The 19,169-nt window shown below is 44.0% G+C and overlaps 1 protein-coding gene across 1 annotated transcript in view; it reads left to right on the top strand.

Annotated features, from left to right (window-relative positions):
* LOC126995893 (uncharacterized) overlaps positions 1 to 18,902 on the top strand; it is a 92,215-nt gene extending 73,313 nt beyond the window's left edge. Inside the window, exons 5-6 of the mRNA XM_050855792.1 lie at positions 2,108 to 2,264; positions 17,769 to 18,902. Of these exons, the coding sequence (XP_050711749.1) occupies positions 2,108 to 2,264; positions 17,769 to 17,975 (364 nt within the window). The 3' untranslated portion in view covers positions 17,976 to 18,902. The remainder of the gene's footprint in view (positions 1 to 2,107; positions 2,265 to 17,768) is intronic.
* The last annotated feature ends 267 nt before the right edge of the window (positions 18,903 to 19,169 follow it).

Below are 19,169 nucleotides of genomic sequence, written 5' to 3'. Positions count from 1 at the left end.
GCATACTGCGATGGTCTCTCGCTTAACCGTGTGAATAATTTTGCGATTTGGCCAATATCGCAGACTTTATGCGAACTTTTTGAACATCTCAAAATGTTCGCGCGACCGGCCGGATTTCGGAAATTTTCAAAATCGCCAACCGTCGCAGAGCGAAATTGCGGATGTGTGATCCCAGCATTAGTTAAAGTAGCTAGCGATCACTGGCAATTTTGAGGTTGTGGAACCCCTCTAATTGAGACGATAGATAGATATCTAAACTATGATAATATATATATATATATATATATATATATATATATATATATATATATATATATATATATATATATCTATATATATATATATATATATATATATATATATATATATATATATAATATATATTAGTAAAGCGTTTGACAAAGTTCCCCACCACCGGCTGTTTCTAAAATTAAAGACTCACGGAGTATATGGAAAAGTGTTGGAATGTATCAGGGCGTGCTTTAGCAATAGGAAGCAGCGAGTGCAAATTATGGTAAAAATGTGACTGGGGCTGTGTTACGAATGTGTTTTCACAGCGTTCTTTATTAAATCAAGTCTACTGCTGTTCATCATTTATATTAATGATTTGGTTAGTAAGTTTGCGGATGATACAAAAATCGGTAGACTTCTTAAATCAGATCAAGAGGCTAGTGTGCTGCACTACGAACTTGATCGATTATTCGATTCGGCGGGGAAGTGGAAAATGAAGTTGTGGAAGTGTAGTATTTTGAGAGTAAGGAGGAATATCCCTGCTCATAATTTTTACTTGAAAGACACTCCATTAAGCAGATCTAGATGTGAGAGACATTTAAGAATCTAAGTGAACTTTAATCTCCGACCAAGGATTCAATCCGTTCAGGCTAAGTAAGAATCGTGCATATTGGGTGCTTTGCTTCATTTCAAGGAACTTAAGCAGTAAAAACTCTGAAGTCATCCTCAAACTATATCAAGCATTATTTTAACCTTATCTTGATTATGTGATATATTTATCATACCCTTACTATAGGAGGGGCATCAAAAAAAATTAGAATCTGTGAAATCCATATAACAGGTAAAGGTGAGTGCATTCGCTAAGGTTGCTAGTAGCTGCGGTACTCATCTCCGTCGCATTGGCCCTTTGAGCCTGTGGTGGGAAGATTACATTAACTCGGGGCACATAACAGTATTCGGTCCGAGATCACCACAATTTACCTTGACCCGGTATATTACAAAATATGCTTTTCTAGAAAAGCAAAGGGTGCGAGGAAATTTGATCAAAATCAATAAATGAATGAAGGGCTTTAAAAAGGATCTGGTGGTAGGACAGCCGGGTATGAGTTTGGTAGATGAATGAAAATTGAACACAGGAAAAAAACTAAAATGTACAGTACGTATATTCATGACGGCCTCTTGCTTATATTCTTACATGTTTGTGTCTGTTATTTATTATTATTATTATTATTATTATTATTATTATTATTATTATTATTATTATTATTATCGTTGTTGTTGTTAAAATTATTATTATTATTATTATTATTATTATTATTATTATTATTATTATTATTATTATTATAATTTTTGCCTATGGCGCCGGTAGGCTTTCTTCATATGGCCTGATGGTCGGCCCGAGCCCGTTGTGGGGCAGGCTCGCGTTTTATAGTGGCGGCTTCTTGCATTGGCTCATGCTGTCCCCCGGAGTTCATCTTTGATCCTAGAATCTAGAGTCCGGGTTGATATGTGGTCTTCTGGACGGCATGTGGGTAATGAGGCCACTCGGCGTTGAATGAAAAATCCCAGTTTGTGGCACCGGGCTGGCCGCGAACCCGCATAGTCCTGAACGTGGCGCCGTCAAGTTATCCACTCAGCCACCGCCTCCCCATTATTATTATTATTATTATTATTATTATTATTATTATTATTATTATTATTATCATTATCAGTAGTAGTAGTAGTAGTAATAGTAGTAGTAGTATACTTATTAATACTATTCATCAGCGTCTGTAGCTATGCTATTGACGATTTTCATTGTTATTTGTATCTATTTATTAATCAGTTAATTTATTATTTTCTTACGATTGCTCTCCATGCACTATTTCCTTTCCAGTGTTCTTGGTCCAAAGGGAGAGCTAAGTTCTGTGTGGGACAAGAAGGGCAAAACAATAATCACCGTTCGAGCCTTGCCGCTGTACGCTATCCTTAAAGCCCTCGACGTACCTGTCATTGACTACTTATCATTGGACATCGAAGGAGCAGAGATGAAGGTAGGAAATTATGTTCTTATTTGTATTTAAGCGAATGAGCTGAATAAGATGAAACAACGCACCTAAATATGAAGGGAGGCGAGAAAATTAAATGATTCATTGGGACCAACAGATGAGATAATCAGCATCAATTTTAACTTAACTGATTTTTTTCTTAAGTGAAAATACTAGAATTTCATTGAGATTTCCGATGAGAAAGCAGTTTCCATTAACTTCTCAGATTTTCAGAAATGAAAACACTAAAACTTCATTGAGATCTCCGATGCGGAAGCACTAAGGAACAAAACTAATCTGCCGTAGCTGTTGTACATCACTGGAGGCAAATGAGATAGTTGAGATGACAAAATGATAATTCATGTAACATTATAATATGCGTTCCCACCTTACCTCTTCGTGTTTCGGTTACATATTAACTAGACACGTGTTAATCTGGATTCATATTGCCTTCATGCCTCGCCAGTAAACGTTTTCAGAAAAATTTTGACCCAAATTTACATAACGGAACCCAGCTACTAATTATCACATAATGGCACACTGCACGCTAAATTCGAACTATAACCGACATTGGACTGCCCTCACGTGATTAAGTATTTATATTGGTTTCCCAATCAGTGTTATATTATAAAGGTCCAGAATCTACTAGAAACTCGTCTTACGTTTCACAGTCAGTTTTGACTATCAGCTAAACCTACAAACCTGTTGAGTAAAGCGTACAGTTCTTCGCACCTCAGCCGCTAGAACATCCAGCCATTCGAACAAGTCAATGACATTTTTTTTCTTTTTTATGTACAGCAAAGGAAACGACTCAAAGGCAAAAAAAGGAAACGATAATGAAATAAAAGGCCGCTACTCACTACTCCTATAATAAAAAAAAGTTCAGAGGAGTGGCCGAAAGAGAGGTCAATTTCAGGAGGAGAGGTGTCCTGATACCCTCCTCCTTAAAGAGTTGAAGTCGTAGGCAGGAGGAAATACAGATGAAGGAAGATTATTCCGAAGCTTATCAGCGTGAGGGATGAAAGAGTGAAGATGCTGGTTAACTCGTGTGTAAGGGATCTGGACAATGAAGGGATGAGCCTGAGAAGAAAGTCGTGTGCAGCGAGGCCGCGGGACGGGGAGAGGCATGCAGTTAGCAAATTCAGAAGAACAGTCTGCGTGAAAATATCGATAGAAGATAGAAAAAAAGGCAACATGGCGGCGGAATTTAAGAGGTAGAAGACTATCATTAAGAGGAGGGGAGTTGATGAGACAAAGAGCCTTTGACTTTGTCCAAGAGATTGTTTGTGTGGAGCCCCCCCCTCCACACGTGAAATGCATACTCTATAGGGCGGACAAGACTCCTGTATATGGATAGCAACTGTGCGGGGGAAAGAAACTGGTGGAGACGATACAAAACGCTCAACCTCGAGGAAGCTGATTTAGTGAGATTAGAGAAGTGAAGTTTCGAGTTTAGATTTTGAGTTAATGATAAACCGTAGATGATTAGTGTGGAAGGTGGTGGCTGAGTGTTGTCGAAGAATATGGGATTGGTGTTTGGAAGATTGTGTCGAGCTGATAGGTAGAGAAATTGAGTTTTTGAGGCATCCTTCTGCCCCAGTCGGAAATAATAGCAAAGTCAGAGGTTAAACATGCTGCAGGAGGTTATGGAGTCTTTCAATTCCTGTTGGGATGGTCTTCTGTTGAAAGAAGTTGAATAATGCAAAGTAGAGTCGTCGGTGCATGAGTGGAAAGGACAGATTGTTGTGGAAAGAAGATCATCGACGAATATCAAAAAGAGAGTGAGAGACAGGACAGAGCCCCGCAGGACACCACTGTTGATTGGTTTAGGGGAAGAACAGAGACCGTCTACCACAGCAGAGATAGAACGGCCGTAAAGGAAACTGGAGATGAAGGAGCAGGGAGAAGGATATAATCCGTATGTGGGCAGTTTAGAAAGCAAAGAGTTGTGCGAGAAAGCTTTCGAGATATCTGACCCAACTTAGAAAGTTTCACCGAAACGGCTAAGAGAGGATGACCTGAAGTCAGTTAAGAAAGCAAGAAGATCACCAGTATAACGCCCCTTGCGGAACCCATACTGGCGATCAGATAGAAGGTCAGAAGTGGATAGATGGTTATGACTCTTCCGGTTAAGGATAAATTCAAAAGCTTTAGAAAAATAGGAAAGTAAAGCTATAGGGCTTTCGTTGGGGGGATTGGAACGGTCACCATTCTTAGGCACAGGCTGTATGTAACTGTACTTCCAGCATGAAGGAAAGGTAGGTGTTGACAGGCAGAGATGAAAGAGTTTGATCAGGCAGAGCGTCAGCACGGAAGCACAGTATTTAAAAGCCTTATGAGGGATGAGGCCAGGGAAGGCATAAAAAACATCTTTCTTAAGAATCTTAATAACGGGCTTAAAGAAGTCAGAGGGGGGATGAGTTGGAGGAATATGCCCAGAGTCGTACAGAGTGGAGTTTTTAGCGAAGGTTTCAGAGAAGAGTTCAGCTTTAGAGATAGATGTGACGGCGGTGCTACAGTCAGGATTGAGGAGAGGAGGGAAAGATGAAGAAGTGAAATTGGATATATTTTTGGCTAGGTGCCAGAAGTCACTGGACGACTTAGAGAAAGCAAGGTTGTTACATTTTCTATTGATGGAAGTATTTTTGATGAGTCGAAGAACAGATTTGGCCCGATTCCGAGCGGAAATGTAAAGATCATGATTAGCAGGAGTGTAAAGACTCTGGTACCTTTTGTGAGCTACCTCTCTATGATATCTCGAAAAAAGCGTGATTAAACCAAGGCTTTTTAGCATGAGGAATAGAGAAAGTAAGTTGAATGTGTGCCTTCATTCCAGAGACAATTACATCTGTGATGAGCTGTGCACACACAGTGGGGTTTTCTCCTGGAAGCAGAAGTCAATATACGGTATATCGGAAAAATACATCCTCAGGTCATCCCACCGAGCTGAAGCAAAATACCAGAAGCACCGCCTCTTCGGTGGGTCTAGCGACAGTACAAGAGCGATAGGACATGATACAGAAATAAGGTTGTGATCGGAGGAGCCCAACGGGGAGAACAGTTTGACAAAATAAGCTGAAGGGTTAAAGGTTAGGAATAGGTCTAGAATGTTGGGTGTGTTTCCAAGACAGTCGGGATTACGAGTAGGGTGCTGAACCAACTGCTCTAGATCATTAAGGATAGCAAAGTTGTAGGCTTGTTTACCAGGCTGATCAGTGAAAATGGATGAAACCCAAAGCTGGTGGTGAACATTGAAATCTCATAAGTTGGAGATCTCAGCGAAGTGAGAGTGGGTCAATATGTGCTCCACTTTGGAATTCTAATAGTCAAAGAATTTTATATATTTGGTAGAATTAGGTGAGAAATAAACAGTACAGATGTATTAGTGACAATAATGAAGTCTTAGCCAGATGGCGGAAAATTCTGAAGGGTCAAGGTCGTGGGCACGAGAACAAGTGATGTTGTGTACGTGGACGCAACATCCAGCTTTGGATATAAATTTAGGATAGAGATAGTAGGAGGGAACAGAGTAGAAGTTGCTGTCAGTAGCCGCCGATACCTGTGCTTCGGAGGGGAAGAGAAGGTGAGGTTTAGCGGAGGAGAGATGGTGTTCCACAGAACGGAAATTATAACTAAGACCGCGAATCTTGCAGAAGTTGGTGAAGAAGAAGCTTTAGGAGTTACCAGGACACATCTCGGGTCGATAGCCAAAAGGGGAGTCCTCTTTGGGGGAATTTGTGGTCGCCGCCCGCCCCCCCCCCCAGGCGGGTACTCTGAGGCATTATGTTTGTACACCATTTTAAAATGTGTATAATTTTTTTTTTTTACTTACATCCCCGCCTTTAGCGCCGGTAGGCTTTCTTCAGGCGCCCAATGGTCGGTTTTTATTGTGGCGCTAGTTATGCTTGGCTCATGCTGCCCCCCGGAACTCATTCTTGATTCACTGGACGGTTTCTTCCAGAGTCCGGGTTGATGGGTGGTCTTCTGGACAGCATGTGGGTAGACGTAGGCCACTCAGCGGTGATTGAAAAAGCCCAGGTGTTAGCGTGGGGATTCGAACTGACGTTGTCCATGGTGTGGTGAATGTGAGTCCAGCACTGTAACCACTCAGCCACCTCCTACCCTATGCAGTGTGGTCCGAAAAGAGAGAGGGTCTGTCTTTAGAGAGCATGCTGAACTACTCTCTGGTGTTGATGAGACAATAGGGAAACGGAAAGTGAGGACACCGGAAGGGTCGTTGGTGGGCTTGAAGCACCCTCCTCGCTTCCCGTATTAAATTTATATCACCGTGAGTGGCTTTCGCCCGTTTCGGTAGGTGTCTTCCTGCCTACTCCCTATAAATGATCATTTAAGTCTTTAGTAAAGCTCAATATTCCTTGATGTTTTTTAATGAATAAATAGGATTTTATATTGTCATATAGTAATTAATCCTTTCAGCACTGTGCACACCTTGTTTAGAATCGCAGACGATTTATGCGTCTAAATCGAAGTAACCCTTTCATACCCGCACAGCCAAACTGTCAGTTTTATGAACAGTTCTGTGACTGCAGTAAAAACTGAACGTGTATGGGCGGAATATTAATTGATGGTCGTCTGGTCAGGGTATAGTCCTGCTACTCAGTAGTTTGGTTTCATGTAACCTAGTACAACTCGCCGCATGGTTGAGTTGTCGGCAACTAAACCGGCCACCCCCCTGAGGCATACCAGAGCGGAGGGTGTGCTGGACACCAAAGTGGACTAAAACCAAAACCATTCAAGGGGTAGAGGAACTTTTTGTGCCAATGGCCATCCATTCCCAGCTATGGGTGAAATAGGAGCCGTGCTGCCTTGCAAGCTATAGCCTAAACAAAGGTTAGGATCACTGCCTGCAACAGGTGGTCGCCGTTTGCAAGGACATGCAACCGTAGCTAATTCGCTCCTGGCACTTCAGAGACGATGGTCAGTCGAGAACAGATGTTGGTCTCCAGTCCCCAGCAGCACTTGAATGGGCAGCGGGTGCGAAGAATCTCATGGCAGAACAAAAGCAAATATGAGCTAAAAGCGGATATACTGAACATCGGAACAATGGTGGGAAAAAAGTAGAGAAGTGATGGATATGGTTGCAAGAAGGAAAGCCGTGTAAAACAAGCCCCGTACCGTGGAGAAGGTTGTACAATATTTGGGGATGGAGATGAGGGTGGTCTGGAGAGAGGGTCTAGAGAGATGGTGTCGGGATACAAGGTGAAGGTGGACCTAGTACAGGATATAAAATAGGTACAGAGGAAAACACCAAGGATAATGAAGGTCAAGGTATTTAAGGGCGGATAATTATTTTTTTTACAACAAAGGAGATGGCTCAAGGGCAACAAAAAGTGTTAAAAAAAAAAGCCGGCTACTCACCGCTCCCATAGTAGACAAATGATAGGTCAATTTCGGGTGGAGAGGTGTTTTGATACACTCTTCTTGAAGGAGGTCAAGTGATAGGCAGGAGGATATGCAGACGAAGGAAAGCTGTTCCAGAGTTTATTAGTGTAAGGGAGGAAAGAGTGAAGATGCTGGTTAACTCTTGCATAAGGGGTTTGGACAGTATAGGGATGAGCTAGAGTAGAGTCGAGTGCAGCGGGGTCGCGGGAGGGTGGGAAGCATGCAGTTACCAAGTTCAGAAGTGTAGTCAGCATGAAAATATAGATAGAAGATAGAAAGATAGGGAACATGGCGGCGGCGGATTTTAAGAGGTAGAAGACTGTCAGTATGAGAATGGGAGTTGATGATATGAAGAGCCTTTGACTCCACTTTGTCCAAGAGAGCTGTATGAGTGGAGACCCCCCCCGCACATGTGATGCATACTCCATACAAGGGCGGACATGGCCCCTGTATATGGACTGCATCTGTGCGGGGGAGAAAAATCTGGCGGAGACGATACAGAACGCCAAACCTCGAGGAAGCTGATTTAGTGAGAGAGGAAATATGGAGTTTCCAGTTGAGATTTTGAGTTAAGGATACACCGAGGATGTTTAGTGTAGGAGAAGGTGACAGCTGAGTGGTGTCAAAGAATAGGGGATAGGTGTTTGGAATATTGTGTCGAGTTGATATGTGAAAAAATTGAGTTTTTGAGGCGTTGAAGGACACCAGGTTCTTCTTGCCCCAATCGGAAATAATAGTAAGGTCTGAGGTTACCGTTCTGCAGCCTTCAGCCTATATTCGTGTAGTTCCTGTTGAGTTGGCCTTCTATCAAAAGAAGTTGAGAAATGTAGAGTAGAGTCATCGGCGTAAGAATGGATAGGACAGTTCGTTTTGGAAAGAAGATCATCAATGAACTACAGTGAGAGAGTGGGAGATAGAACAGAGCCCTGAGGATCACCACTATTTATAGGTTTAGGGGAAGAACAGTGACCGTCTACTACAGCAGTGGTAGATCGGTCAGAGATAAAAATGGGGATAAAGGTACAGAGACAAGGATAGGAACCGTAGGAGGGTGGTTTGGAAAACAAAGATTTGTGCCAGACCCTATCACAGGCTTTTGATATGTCTAGCGCAACTGAGAAAGTTTCACCGAAACGGCTAAGAGAAAATGATCAAGAGTTAGTTAAGAGAACAAGAAGATCGCCAATAGAACGCCCCTTGTGGAACCCATACTGGGGATCAGATAGAAGGTCATAAGTGGAAAGGTTCTGTGAAAAATTGGATAATATCAATCAGTCAATCAATGAGGGCATACGCCTCGCCCACCCTACGACGCCAAGCCCGGGGGTCTCTCCGGGCGAGTCTCCCATGCAGGCCCCCTTCCCAATCCGAGTACCTCCCGGCAGGAGCTATCGACTTGATCCAGCCACGAACTCCGTGGGCGTTCCCTTGGCTTCCTCCACTCAGAATTGTCTCTTACAGAGACAACCCGATGAGCAGGATCAGCTTCCGGAAAACGTGCCACGTTGTTATGAACAACGCTACCAATATATGTGAAACTTTCTGAGATTTCAACGTCCTCGCCACACGCATGAACAGACTGTACTGAGTCATCCAGCAATCCTCCAAACACCTGTACCTTGGTCTTGGCCCAGGAGACCTGAAGTCCCAAGGGCTTCGCCTCCTCGTGCAGTGCCTCGAGAGCCATCACCAAAACCTCCAGCGACTCCGCCAGGATTATTGCATCATCAGCAAAAACAAGGTCAGTGACCTTGGCATTGCCAATTGCCATTGCTCCGCAATGACTGTGGTTCACGATTCTGCCCAGTACCCAGTCTATACAAGTGTTGAAAGGCGATGGGGCAAGGACACAGCCCTGCCTCACTCCTACATTCACATCCCCCCCCCCCACACACACACACACTTCACAGCACTCTCTGTCCCAGAATACAGTCCAGTCAGCAAACCAATAGTCTTCGCATAAATCCCACGGAGTCGCAGAAGATCCCAGAGTGCCTCATGATGCACTGAATCAAACGCCTTTTTGAGATCGACATAGGCTGCAAGAATCCCTTGCCGAAACTCACGTCGGCGCTCCACCAGTACGGGAAGCGCTAGTATACAGTCAGTTGTTGACTTACCAGGCGTGAACCCAGACTGTTCAGGTCTTTTCAGCTTCAGCAGCTGGCTGCAAATTCGCATCAACAATAGGTGGGTAAGCACCTTGCCTGGCACACTAAGCTGTGTAATACCACGGTAGTTGTTGCAGTCCTGGCGGTCCCCTATCCCTTTCCAGATAGGGACGACCAACCCCCTTTTCCAGTCAGGAGGAATGGTACCGGACTGCCATACGGCAGTCAAGACCGCATGACACCCGTGGAACATGGCCTCACCTCCAGCTTTGAGCAGCTCCGTACTGATGTTACTGGCGCCAGGTGCCTTCCCACCCCTCAATTTGGCCACAGCCTCTCTGACCTCGCCCAGAGAGGATGGGGTTTCGTCAATGGGTGGGTCAGCATCCGCCACCTGCAACCCACTAACTGGAAGCTGCCCACGTGGAGGGTCCGTCATGTACAGCTGCTCAAAGTACTCAGCCCAACGAGCCCTCTGCCCATCCATGTTCGGATCAGCTGTTCGGATAGCGCTCACCTGAGAGGAAGACCTGGAGCAGAGCTTCTTCAAGGCTTGTTACGCAGGTCGGAGGTCATTCGCATTTAAATGGCCCTCGACCTCCTCGGCGAGACCCCTGACATACCTCTCCTTGTCTCTCCTAAGGAGAGCTCTAGTCCTACGTGACAGAGCCCTGTATTGGTCCCGGTTCCCAGCAAGTCTGGCAGCGCGACTCCAGCGTCTCCACCGAGGCAAAGCTACTCCTAGATCTCGGGCGCTCTCCAATGCACTCCTTGGCAGCTTGCAGAGTCTCACGTTTGAAGGTATCCCACAATTCAACAGGTTCCTCCAGGGTGCCGAGCACTTCAAACCGATTTGAGACTGTCACTGCATACTCCTGAGCACATGCTAGGTCCTTCAGCCTCTCGAGATGGAACACAGTAGTGTTGCACCTCGAGATTTTTCTTGACCTGACATGAAGCTTTAGTGTTGCAACAACAAGCCTGTGGTCAGTTGCTAAGAACTCAGCACTCTGGTCAACGGAGTGCTGAGTAGAATACCGAGTAGAATACCGGAAGAGGACTTGATGATGACTGGTGGGGAACTGGATGGGTACGTAGAAATGGACATTATGTTTTTCGAGGAGGTCATGGGGATCAATGGTTATGGGGGAGAGTTTCGCTAGAATAGACAGCTGAGGATACTGAATACAATTATAAGAATGAGACTGGGCAGATAATCACCTACAAAAGCGGAAGAGCAGACACACAGATTGATTACATATAATTAAGGATGAATGAGAAAATACTGTTAAAGGATTGTAAGGTTATTCTGAAAGAATGCCACAGCATAGACTTTTGTGTAGTAATGTCAGGGCAATAGGTATGACGAAAAGCAGACGGAAGAGAGGAGATATGAAGATAAAACAGTAAAAAACTAAGGGAGAAAGCAGTCAGGATAAATTTTGAAGAGAATGTGAGAAAGAGAATGGAGGGAAGTGAAGGAGTTTGGGAGAAACTGCGACATTATCATGGAGGCTGGTAGATAAATCTGTCGGGAGACGGCTGTAACTTCAGAAGAAGAGAAACTTTGTGGTAGAATGAAAAAGTTCGGCAGGTAACAAGAAAAAAGAAAGAGGCTTACAAAAAATGGCAAAGTTAAGCAGAGATCGACTGAGAAACACACAAGCAGCAGAAAAAGACAAGCAAAGAGGGAGGTGGCAAGCGTCAAATGATTTGTTCCGGAGGAATGGATGAGAAGTTTGAGTGTAACAAAGAAGAGGGAAGATCTTTTCAGAATAGTCAAGCAGATGAAGAGAGAGAGAGAGAGAGAGAGAGAGAGAGAGAGAGAGAGAGAGAGAGAGAGAGAGAGAGAGAGAAGATATAGTAGTAAGAAATTATTTAAAAGACAATAGTATAGGGATCAGAGTAGAAATGATGGTATCATGGAGAGATGGAGGGAATACTTCAGATATCTACTAAACGAACAAAATGAAGAGCAATTCGAAGAAACAGCAAAAGTGGAAGGACCGTTGGAGGAGGTCACGGAAAAGGAGGTAGAGGCAACTTGGAAAGAAATTGGGAGCAGGAAAGGAGCAGGATCGAGTGGAGTAACACGTAATTTTTTTAAATGCAGCAGGAAAAGAAGGCGTGAGAGTACTGACTAACATCATGAATAAAAGGCTAGATGGAGAGGGGGTACCAGAAGATTGGAGATGTAGATGTAGTAGTACCATACCAATCTGTAAGGAGGAAGGGCGATACTATGAAATGTACCAAGTAGAAAGGAGTAAGGCTATTTGGACATGTGGTTAAAGTATAAGAAGGTGTGTTGAAGAAGAGACCCAGAAAGTTGGTTGATATATGTGACTATCAGTTTGGGTTTTACCCAGGCAGATCCACTACAGCGCCAATATTTAGCAAGAGGCAACTACAAAAAAATAATACAGCCAGAAGAAAAAAAGTGCTACCACATTGTTTTGGACCTAGAGAAAGCTTCTGACTGAGTACCAAGGGAGGTAATAGAGTGGGACTTAAGGAGAAATGGGGTTAAGCAATAGGAAGCAAAGGGTGCGAATCAATGGTAAATGATCTGACTGAAGCTGTGTTACGAGTGGGTCCCACAATTTTCGGTATTAGGTCCACTGTTGTTTATCATTTATATCAATGACTTAGATACAGGTATTAGTAGTGATGTTAGCATGCTTGCTGATGATACCAAGATCGGTAGGATAATTGAATCGGATCAGGACGCTAGTATTCTCCAGGATGAACTAAAAAGATTGTATGACTGAGGGGAGAAATGGCAGATGCAGTTTAATGTAAAGATTTGCAATATTCTGAGTGTAGGTGGGAACAACTCCTCACATAAGTATTGTTTAAATGGGTGCGAGAGGGATTTAGGGGTCTTAGTGAGTTCTGATCTCTGTCCAAGGGCACAATGCAAACATGCTAGAAATCGAGCAAACAGGGTACTCGGATTCATTTCAAGGGGCGTAAGTAACAGAAGCGCCGAAGTCATCCTCAAGCTATATTTAGCATTAGTTAGCCCTCATCTTGGTCATTCGGTTCAGTTATGGTCACCTTACTATAGAATGGACATCAAAATTTTAGAATCGGTACAAAGAAGGATGACTAATATGATTCACGGGTTAAGAAACTTGTCATACGAGGAAAGACTCAAACAATTAAACTTGCATTCTCTAGAAAGGCGAAGGGTGCGAGGAGACTTGATCTAAGTTTATAAATGGATGAAGGGCTTTAATAAGGGGGATATTTATAAGGCTCTGAAAGTAAGAGAACCGTGTAGGACACGTAGTAATGGGTTTAAACTGGATAAATTCAACAGGAACATATACATAAATTGGTTTACTGACAGAGTAGTAGAAGAGTGGAACAGGCTGGGCTGGTGAGCGCCATTTTTTTTTTTTTTTTTTACAGAAAAGGAGACAGTTCAAGGGCGTGAAAAATAAAACAATAATGAAAAAAAAGCCTGCTACTTACTGCTCCCGAATATAGTACATAGGAGTGGCCAATAGGAGAGGTCAATTTCGGGAGGAGAGGTGTCCTGATACCCTCCCCTTGAAAGAGTTCAAGTTGTAGGCAGGATGAAATACAGATGAAGGAAGATTGTTCCAGAGTTTACTAGCGTGAGGGATGAAAGAGTGAAGATGCTGGTTAATTCTTGCGTAAGGGGTTTGGACATTATAGGGATGAGCTTGGTTAGAAAGTCGTGTGAGGCGAGACCGCGGGAGGCATGCAGTTAGCAAGTTCAGAAGAGCAGTTAGCGTGAAAATATCAATAGAAGATAGAAAGAAAGGCAACATCGCGACGGAACTTAAGAGGTAGAAGACTATCAGTAAGAGGAGGAGAGCTGATGAGGCGAAGAGCCTTGGACTCCACTCTGTCCAATAGAGCTGTGTGAGTGGAGTCCCCCTACACGTGAGATGCATACTCCATACGAGGGCGGACAAGGCCCCTGTATATGACTAGCAACTGCGTGGGAGAGATGAACTGGCGGAGACGATACAGAACGCCCAACCTCGAGGAAGCTGATAAGCTGATTTAGTGAGAGAGGAGATGTGAAGTTTCCAGTTAAGATTTTGAATTAAGGATAGACCGAGGATATTTAGTGTTGAACAAGGTGACAGCTGAGTGTTGTCGAAGAATAGGGGATAGGTGTTTGGAAGACTGTGTCGAGTTGATAGGTGGAGAAATTGTTTTTGAGGCATTGAAGGACACAAGGTTCCTTCTACCCCAATCGTAAATGATAGTAAGGTCTGAGGTTAAGCGTTCTGCAGCCTCCAGTCTGGAGTTATGTACTTCCTGTTGGGATGGTCTTTTATTGAAAGAAGTTGCATAATGCAGAGTGGAATCGTCGGCGTATGAGGACAGTTTGTTATGGAAAGAAGATCATTGATGAATAACAGGAAGAGAATGGGTGATAGGACAGAGCCCTGTGGAACACCACTGTTAATAGGGAGAACAGTGACCGTCTTCCACCGAAGAGATATAACGGCCGGAAAGTAAACTGGAGATAAAGGAACAGAGAGAGGGATAGAATCCGAAAGAGTTTAGAAACCAAAGACTTGTGCCAGACTCTATGGAAGGCTGTCGATATTTCTAGCGCAACAGAGAAAGTTTCACCGAAACGGCTAAGAGAGGATGACCAAAAGTCAATTAATAACCCTTTCATTGCTAAACACTTGCAGGGGGCGTTAGGCGTATTTGCTGGTGGCGCTAAACGCTCGCTGCGAGCTTCAGCCGCACTCAGATCTCCCGCGTATGAGTGTGTTCCAACACTAATTCTCACAACACAGGATTGCCAATTGAGTGGGTTCTTCACTAGATTTGGTGGAAAATCATATCAGCTCAGCGCGGCAAATCTAGGGACGAGTAACTGGTGGATGTTCTTGCCCAATATAGCGGCATTTTTGCATAGCTTCACCTATCACCTGACTGATTCTTTGACCAAATAGTTGTAAATATTGCAATTGGCAATACTCCCTTGCCAGAGTCTGAAAAAGAGATGTCCACAGTTACCTCAATATGGCTGATCATCCCGCACGCACCGACGTAACTGTTAACATTCAACACTCCACTAGTACCTTTTGTGAGCTGCCTCTCTATCTTTAATAGCACGAGAACAAACAAGATTAAACCAAGACTTTTTAGCATGAGGAGTAGAGAAAGAACGTGGAATGTATGCCTCCATTCCAGAGACAGTCAACTCTGTGATGCGCTGGGCACAAACAGAGGGGTCTCTCTCCTGGAAGCAATAATCATTACACGGGAAATCGGAAAAGCACATCCTCAGGTCGTCCCACCGAGCTGAAGCAAAATGCCAAAAGCATCGCCTCTTCGGTGGGTCCAGAGGATGTACCGAAGCGAAAGGACAGGATACAAAAATAAGATTGTGATCGGAGGAGCCCAACGGAGAGAACAGTTTGACAGAGAAAGCACAAGGGTTAGAAGTAAGGAAGAGGTCTAGTATGTTGGGCCGGTCTCCAAAACGGTCGGGAATACGTGTAGGGTGCTGAACCAACTCCTCTAGATCGTTGAGGAGAGCAAAGTTGTAGGCTTGTTCACCAGGCTGGTCAGTGAAAAAGGATGAAAGGCAAAGCTGGTGGTGAACATTGAAATTTCCCAAGATGGAGATTTCAGCGAAGGGAGAGTGGGTCAAGATGTGCTCCACTTTAGAGTTCATATAATCAAAGAATTTTACATAGTCAGTAGAGTTAGGTGAGAGATAAACAGCAAAGAAATATTTAGTAATATAATGACAATGAAGTCTTAGGCAGATGGTGGAAAATTCAGAAGAGTCAAGGTCGTGGGCACGAGAACAAGTGATGTCGTTGTGCACGTAGACGCAACATCCAGCTTTGGATTAAAATTTAGGAAATAGATAGTAGGAGGGAAAATAGTAAAGAATGCTGTCAGTAGCCTCAAAAACCTGTGTTTCGGTGAGGAAGAGAAGGTGAGGTTTAGAGGAGGAAAGATGGGTCCCACAGAATGAAAATTAGAACGAAGACCGTGAATGTTGCAGAAATTGATAAGAAAAAGGCTCGAGGAGTTATCAAGACACCTCTCAGGTCGGCAGCCAGAAGGGGAGTCCTCCCTGGGGGAATTTGTGGTCCCCCCCAAGGCGGGGACTCAGAGGCACTGTTGTTGAACGCCATTTTGAATTTTGAATTTTGGGAAAAGGTGTGTGTGTCGTGTGAATACAATAGTCACATTAAAAAATAGTTTAGATAATTTCATGGACAGTGATATTACGTTGGGTTAGATTCACAGCAGCTTAGGTTTACAGGAGCTGCCTTGTACAGGCCCACCGGCCTTTTGCAGACTCCTTACATTCCTATGTTCTTATGTTCTTAAATAAGAGAGGAAAGGGAAAGAGGATGGACGACTGTGGGAAGGAGAATAGAGGAAGTAGATGAGTTTTGTTACCTTGGAGATGAGTTGGACTGTGATGCTGGAGTGAAGGGAGCAGTGACAGCAACAATGGCAACGACGTGGAAAAAATGGAGAGATATATAGGCAAGCTTGTTAATGAACAAAGTATCCCACTGAAGAGTAGAGGAAATGTGTATTATTAGACCTTTTTTTTTTTTTACCGCTAAGGAGACAGTTGAAGGGGGAATAGAAAAATATAAAAAAAAGCCCGCTACTTACTGCTCCTGAATAGAGGTCAAAGGAGTGTCCAAAAAGAGAGGTCAATTTCGGGAGGAGAGGTGTCCTGAAACCCTCTTCTTGAAAGAGTTCAAGTCGTAGGCAGGAGGAAATACAGGTGAAGGAGGATTGTTCCAGAGTTTACCAGCGTGAGGGATGAAAGAGTGAAGATGCTGGTTGACTCTTGCATAAGGGGTTTGGACAGTATAGGGATGAGCATGAGTAGAAAGTCGTGTGCAGCGGGGCCGCGGGAGGGGGGGAGGCATGCAGTTAGCAAGTTCAGAAGAGCAGTCAGCATGAAAATATCGATAGAAGATAGAAAGAGAGGCAACATGGCGGAGGAATTTGAGAGGTAGAAGACTATCAGTATGAGGAGGAGAGCTGGTGAGACGAAGAGCCTTTGATTCCACTCAGTTAAGGAGAGCTGTGTGAGTGGACCCCCCCACACATGAGATGCATACTCCATACTTTATGTTGTTTGGTGCTAAAACATGGACAAGAAGAATAGAGGACATCCTAAGAAGATATGATCGAGGGATGCTGAGGTAAATGCCTGGAGTGAGATGGTAGGGCAGGGTGTCCAAAGAGGAAGTGGCTTAGAGATGTGGCTTGAAAGAGTTACAAGAGATAATGAGACTCAGAAAGTTGCGATGGTTCGGTCATGTGAAAAGAGAGAGACAGAAGGTGGAATGCTGAGGATGGTGCAGGAAATGGATGTGCGTGGAAGTAGATTAGTTGGAAGGCCAAGAAGAACATGTAGAAGAACAGTGCAACAAGACTTGAAAGTGTTAGAAATAGAGGAAGGATTAGCACTAGACCGAACAAGATGGAGAAGGATTATTGCAAATCTGATTATAGATTAGTCTCAAGTAAGACTCGGTAAGAGTGGGGACGTCCAATGGGTCGAAAGATACTTTTATAAAGAACATTTACCTGCTACCTGAACTAACGGACTGACGAGCTCTCCTATATCAAATGGGGAATGTTAATGCACTTCTCTAACCGTCAGGATCTTTTTGTTTTTGGAACGTAGTACCATTGTGTTTTTCCCTTTGCCTGACTCCTCTGATATAAAATAGTCGGGTGAGTTCAGCCAAATAATTTGCCTGATTATAAAACAAGTTTCTTCTTGTCCTTGCAAGTTGTCTGCTTATTGATTAGTAAAAAATGTGAAGACTCGGTAAGAGTGGGGACATCCAATGGGTCGAAAGACACGTTTGTAAAGCAAATTAATATTGTATGATCATTGGTCAGTTTTAAAAGGAAGCCTCGACAAAAGTAAATACATTAAGTGGTGGAAGGATGCGTTTGTAAAGTCAAATAACGGGATTCCCTTTTTGAATTACAGGTGCTGGACACACTACCGTGGGACAAGGTGAAGGTGCGCGTGATGCATGTGGAGTACAACCATCTGAGTGGTGGACATAAGGATTTAGTTTCGGCTATGGAAGCCCGAGGCATGCGTTTCATCGGAACAAGATCCATTGACGCCTGGTTTGTGTGTCCGGAGCTCTACAGAAACACCATCAAAAACGTCACACAGCCTAAAGAATAACAGTTTCGCTAAACAAAGACTTTTATACTGTCCTTTTACTGTCGTTATACTATCGAACTCAATAATCAACAGTGGTGTCCCACAGGGCTCTGTCCTATCTCCTACTCTCTTTCTGATTTTCATTGATGATCTACTTTTCAAAACGAACTATCCTATCCATTCTCACGCCGATGACCCTACTCTGCATTACTCAACTTCTTTTGATAGAAGGCCAACCCAACAGGAACTATACGATTTCAGGCTGGAGGCTCAAAATCTCAACTGGAAACTCCATATCTCCTCTCACACTAAATCAGCTTCCTCGAGGTTGGGCGTTCTGTATCGTCTTCGTCAGTTCTCCCCCGCACAGATGCTGTCCATATACAGGGGCCTTGTCCGCCTTCGTATTGAGTATGCATCACATTGTGTGTGGGGGCTTTACTCAAACAGCTCTCTTGGACAGAGTAGAGTCTCATCAACTCCCCTCCTCATACTGACAGTCTTCTTTCTCTTAAATTCCGCCGCCACGTTGCCTCTCTTTCCATCTTATATCGATATTTTCTTACTTATTGCTCTTCTGAACTTGCTAACTGCATGACTTTCCCCCTCCCGCGGCCTCGCTGTACTCGGCTTTCCACTCTAGCTCATCCCTATACTGTCCAAACCCCTTATGCAAGAGTTAACCAGCATCTTCACTCTTTCATCCCTTACACTGGTAAACTCTGGGACAGCCTTTCTTCGTCTGTATTTCCTCTTGCCTATGACTTGACCTCTTTCAAGAAGAGCATATCAAGACACCTCTCCACCCGAAATTAACTTCCCTTTTGGCCACTCGTTACTTGTGTCAGTTGTGGGAGCGACAAATAGCGGTCTTTTTTTTTCTACACTCTTTTTGTTACCCTTGAGCTTTGTTGTAAAAAAATAAAATAATGCAAGAGTTTAGCTTTATCCTCAAACTTTCATTCCTATTACTATTACACCTGAGGATTCCTTTCATATCACTGTATTTCCTCCTTCTTGTGAGTAGTAACAAATGTACGGAAGTGGGGGTAGTTGAAAGTGGGGAGGGCACGGAAGTTGGAGGCGGGGGGGTCAGCAGGGGGGTGACGGAAGAGGGGGCAGCTGGACCCTCCCCAACTCCCCCCACCCTCCCCCCCAACCCCACCCCCTCTCGGGCTAGCGTACGGAAGTGGGGGTACTGGACCGGGGGGTGAC

The sequence above is a fragment of the Eriocheir sinensis genome, chromosome 9 (genome assembly GCF_024679095.1).
Source record: "Eriocheir sinensis breed Jianghai 21 chromosome 9, ASM2467909v1, whole genome shotgun sequence".
NCBI classification, from domain to species: domain Eukaryota; kingdom Metazoa; phylum Arthropoda; class Malacostraca; order Decapoda; family Varunidae; genus Eriocheir; species Eriocheir sinensis.
The sequence above is the reverse complement of the archived record's forward strand: the minus strand, read 5'-3'. Positions and strand labels throughout refer to the sequence as shown.